This window comes from Solanum tuberosum, unplaced genomic scaffold (genome assembly GCF_000226075.1).
Source record: "Solanum tuberosum cultivar DM 1-3 516 R44 unplaced genomic scaffold, SolTub_3.0 scf00392, whole genome shotgun sequence".
NCBI classification, from domain to species: domain Eukaryota; kingdom Viridiplantae; phylum Streptophyta; class Magnoliopsida; order Solanales; family Solanaceae; genus Solanum; species Solanum tuberosum.
In genome coordinates, this window is record NW_006239342.1 from 241,435 (window position 1) to 247,037 (window position 5,603).

Below are 5,603 nucleotides of genomic sequence, written 5' to 3' on the forward strand. Positions count from 1 at the left end.
CCCCCCCTCCTTTAGTAGCCAAGTGCTCTGGCAGCATGTGATTGGTCTATTTTTAATTATCTTTTTATGATTTTAAATAATTTAGACATATTTTTTACAGTTATAGATTAATTTTTTGAAGATAAAACAAAAACTAAATATATGTCGACTCTTTTTCTAAGCACAAGATGCAAGCACTAAATCCTAATCCATAAGCACTAAATCCTTCTATCTGAGGTCTTGTCCACAGTAAGCACAGGATGCGACAATATGCTCAAATACCGACTAACCTTCCAACCAAATTTGTGACCTTCAAACCCTCTTATCTGAGGTCATGTCATCAGTAATTTCAAGATGCATCATGTCCTTGTAAAAGTTAAAAGTGATCATTTACAATAACACATATTAACACTACAAAAACATACCTAGTATAATCCCACAAGTGAAGTTTGGTGAAGGTAAGATGTAGCTCAACCGTACCCGTACAGAGGCAAAAAAAAAAGGGGAAGCAAGGACCTGTGAGATCTCAAAGGCTAAAAAATCTCTATCTTCCATTTATCGACCCTTCTTCCTCAAGTAATCTAATACGAGTTCTTCAACCGTCATACAAAATCAAAACCCAGGAGACATAGTAGAAGCAGTAGGTACTGAAATCTCTACATTCTTCTCACCACCATTACTATTATTAATTTTACTTCTCTCATCTATTTCTCCATTTTTTCTTAGTACTTAGTAAATCTCCATCTTCCATCACTGAAAAAAGAATTCAATTTCTTCAGCACTTTGTGTTGTCTAGAAAAAATAATGGAAAAGTTGAGAAGTTTGTATAAACTACTTGTTCGGAAAAAAAAATAGATGAGAAAACAAAAAAATGATACCAAAAGTAGAGTTGTCAATATGGGCAAGGCCCGTTGGGCCGACCTGGCCTAACCCGTGATTTGATAGGGCTGGGGTATGATTTTTGGAGCCCATTTAAGAACATAGCTTTTTAGCCCGGTCTGAATAAGTCTGTCGATTTGTGGGGATTGAGAAACATGGATAGGGCCGGCCCGTGGGACAAATAAAATTAATTAAAGAATAAAAATAAAATAGAATATTAAAAATAACAGGAGTCTACACTCAGAATCCTTTTAAAGTTTGAAATATTACAATTTAAATACAAATTATGTTTATAAAATATGTACTACATAAAATAAAGTTCCTAAAAATTTTAGGGAATCACTACGTATAGGCCATAGCCTATATATGGAATATTATCATAGTTTTTGTGTTTTATTATGATCATTGGAAAACAATTAGGTTAATATTTCTATTTAGCGCTTAATGTTTTTACTTGAAATCAAACTTAATAAATATTAAATAGATAATTTTATTTGTGTATTTGATTAACAAGTAGTAACACTTGTCGATACTTATGTTAATATTTATAAATTATAATTTAATTTAAAAAATTATAAAAAATAAACTTTTAAGAAAAGAGAGTTAGCACGGCAAAGCCCATAGCCCATGCACTTGTAGGCTGGGCCGACCATTTTCTGGCCCACATTAAAAAAATGGGCTATCCCGGCCTGGCCCATCAAATTGTAAAGCATGTATGGATTAGCCCGAATGGGTTGGGCCAACCCATATTGACAGCTCTACTTTTAAGTCTTTAGGGGTCGTTTGGTGTGAGGGATAAATATAAATAGTGATGGGATAACAAAATAGTGATGGAATAAAAAATTTGAATCTTGTTTGGTTGCCATGTTTGGGATAACTTATCTCACCATTTATATCATAGCGATGGGATAAGTAATCTCATATACATGGTGGGATAAGTTATCCTAGGATAGCTAACCCCAGGATAACTAATCATGGGATAACTTGTTCCCAACCAAACGACCCCTTAGCATTTTTATTCTTTTTAAGTTTGAAATATTTATTAAACTATGATAATTATTAGATTTAATTGAAACTGTGAAATATAAAATATTTGATGCAAAGAAAATATTTAATGAGAACTCATATTTGGATGTATAATATTTACCGTTCTTTTTGGTATTTCTAAAGTATAGTGTAAATTTCTTGGATACATCTTTTTGATCTATTTCTGGTGTGTAGTATTAGATTTTATATTGTGATTTTTTACGAAAATTTTCAGTGTTTTTGATTAATTTAGACACAATAAGTTTGAGAGAATCCCTACAAATTTGCTAAGAATTAAAATGAAATTACACTACGATCAAAGCTACACCAAGAATAAATCAACCTATATGAGTGATCTAATCATCTATGCAAATATAATATAATTAATAATTAAGAAAGAAAAAAAATCAGCCTGATGTACAAAAATATCTTGTATTCACGCAGATTTCAAGGACACACCTCAAGGGGGTGTAATGTAGACCGTCTACCTAATTAATGATTATTTCCACGGCTCAAACTTGTAATCTGTGATGCAAACTTCACAAGCATTAAGATAAAGACCTCATATGTCAATCCTATACTAAAATGCTTCAAATTTATTGGTCTTGAAACTAATTTATTTCAAAATAAGAGTTCAATGGTACCAAAACATCATGATTCATGAACAAAGTTTAGGTGAAGCAATTTATGCCTACACCTTTGCCAAAACAAGAAGTTCTCAACAGCTATGAGATCCCTTTATGAAAACTAAAAAAGTAAGGCAAAGGCATTTGAGACACAATCTAGTCTAGATAGATAGTGAGAAGAGTTTGGATAGCCGCCTATTTCCCTGTTTGTTTTTCTCCTCTCTTCAGCTTCGATACTCTTGAGAAGACAGCATCCCATTCTTGTTTCTGGGTTTCAGGAACCATGTTGCCATCAACAAAAGGTTTCCACGTATCTTCATTAGAATCAGTCTGAACCCAACACACACTCTCTGGTGGATTGGCAGAGTCGAAGTGGAAAGGAGTAACCTTCTTTGTTTTCGAGGCACACTTCTGTTTTTTGCTTTGCGAAGTCTCAGATGGCTACAAAAGAAATTGTACCATTAAAACACGCAAGAAGATGTATGTTTCTTTGAAGCAAAAGGAAGACTAATACAAACATAGAAGTGATAGGTTATAACTAATGTTTTGATTCACTAATTGTAGCATCACTGCCACTGCCAGTGTTTCCCTTCTAGTGCTTGCCACCCATTTACAGGAAATAAAGCACCTTATTTTTTGACCGAAATTTACCCCCGGAAACTGTTTCATAATAATACTGCAGACTAGCTATTTTTCACTTTATAAGACGTTTATATCTTTGTCACATTCTAGCCACCATTTCATTATTTATCCCTATACTATATCTATCATGAATCATCTACATTCTAATAATTTCAATAGACGAGAAACTTGTAGAATAACAGCTTATCATCTGTTCATACTCAAAACACAACAGTCTCTACTTCTATTGAACACGACAAACAATTAAAAATCCTTCATGCTCTAGTTTCTGAAATAATTTCTAATTCAAACTCCAATATTAAAAGTAAAAACTAGAGAAAATAACCACATTTTCAGATGCATTTGCTATATAACGCACAACAACCAACAACAATAACAACAACAATATACCCAGTGTAATCACACAAGTGGTGTTTTGGGAAGGTAGAATAAACACATACCTTACTCCTACCTCCTTAGAGGTAAAGAGGTTATTTTGGAAAGACCCTCGCCTCAAGTAACACATATCAACGCATTTTCAAAAATACAAACACAAAACACAGAAGAAAGGCATATATAACACTTAATAAGAGAAATAATTACATAGCATTCGGAAATCGTGATGAGTAAAATATAAACCTAGATTTATTTTGTTAAATAAAGGATAAAAGAGGCAAAATAATCCAAATGTAGCACAAGTTAAGTCCAACACTATATGCATAGGTAGTTTCAAGACGGAATTTTTACCCTATCAACATGGAAGATTTTTGTTTCAAACTTCCACTCCCCCGGCAACAAGCTTGATCTCTCAACATTCACCTGATGCACCGGCATAACCATCTCAGCCGCCAATGCGGTCTTCTGCATCTCCAAAGTAGTCCCCGCCAGCGCCCGAGTCAGATTGGACCCATTTCCTTCATTTGGCAGGACGTTGTTGTTCGGTTCAGCGTCGATGTAGGTTCCGGACTGTAACAGCGGATCCGTCTGTAAGGAGCCATCCTGGAATTCACCGTTGGTAACGGTTACCAGCGGGATGGATGAGACGACGGCGGCTTCAGTCATCATATGGAGTTAATAGTGCGGGGAAGCGTTGAAAGAGTCAATAGAGAGAAGAATATCAATTGAATAATGGGAAATGACAGACAATATATTTCTGATTGTACTTTTAAAGTAAATTTTCATAAACTATAAATAACATTCCTTTTTAAATCAAGAAACATTATTTCATTTTGTTTCTAGAAGTACAACCCCCCCTCCCCCCAAAGTAGCCAAGTGATCTGGCAGTATGTGATAGGTCAATTTTTAATAAATTTTTTTATGATTTTAAATAATTTAGAAATATTTTTTTACAGTTATAAATTATTTTATTGAAGATAAAACAAAAACTAAATATATATCGAGTCTTTTTCTATTTTAAACTCGACGTCGTCGTCATCTGCAAGAGGGCCTATCAAAAACAATATCTATACTTTCACAAGGTTAGGGTAAGCATGAGTACACACCACCCTCCCCAAACCCCACTCGTGAAATTACACTGCGTTTGTTGTAGTGTCATTTCTTATCTAACACCCACAAAGGACCTTTTTTGGTATTCGTATCACATTTTTTTCTCTAGGTCAATGACCACCATAGATAGACCTGTCATCTTCTCACGAAAAATTCACATTAATCTTCATAATAAGAATGCAACCTTCATTGTGGATATACAAGGTATAAATCCATTGTTCTCACTTTTGTGATGTCCTCATTCTATAACTCTCATGGTTCCATCACATGGCTCACAGTTCAATGACATAACAATCCGTACAACTTTGAATATCTCCTTTATTTTTGTAAATTGGAATAAATGTACTCTTTCTTCACTCCTCAAGCATCCTACACTTGTTAGTATAACATTAATTAGCTTGGTAAGTCAGCAGACTTCAACCTCTCCAAAGACACTTCCAAACTCTATTTGGATACTATTCAGATTGGGCTTTTTAGTCCTCGTATTTTTCATGGTCTCATTTTCCTTTGTCGGCCTAATTCTACAAGTGTAGCTAAAATCTCTATCGTGCACAAAGGTATGGAGATACAAAATGTTAATCTTATAGTACGAACTGAACAATTGATCAAAACAACATTCACGCCTCTCTTTGATCTCATTATCTTCTATCAATAATTCTTGAGGACTATCTATAATACAAATTCACTTGGTTTAAGTGCTTACTGTGCTTCTCTCTCAATCGTTCTAGTTTATAAACATTACTCCCTCTTTGTCCTTTAACATCGTGTACAAGTCATCTAGGGCTTCTCCCCAACTTTACCAATAGCCTCCTTACCTTCCCTCTTAACTCTCTTATACTCTTCAAAGGTTTCATTATCTTTTGTTTTGGTAACTTTTTACAACATTCTTCTTTAAGTTCTAGTAAATCTTTGCAGTTTGCACTTCATCATTCTACCACCAAGATTCTTGCAATCACAGTTTTTCTT

General features: G+C 34.2%; 1 protein-coding gene across 1 annotated transcript; it reads right to left on the minus strand.

Annotated features, from left to right (window-relative positions):
* Positions 1–2,462: 2,462 nt before the first annotated feature.
* LOC107057998 (uncharacterized) lies at positions 2,463–4,378 on the minus strand. Its single transcript, XM_015303212.1, has 2 exons — positions 3,879–4,378; positions 2,463–2,951 (listed from the first exon to the last, which is right to left on the minus strand). Exons 1-2 carry the CDS (start codon positions 4,194–4,196, stop codon positions 2,706–2,708), a joined length of 564 nt encoding a protein of 187 aa, XP_015158698.1. The 5' UTR covers positions 4,197–4,378; the 3' UTR covers positions 2,463–2,705.
* Positions 4,379–5,603: the final 1,225 nt, after the last annotated feature.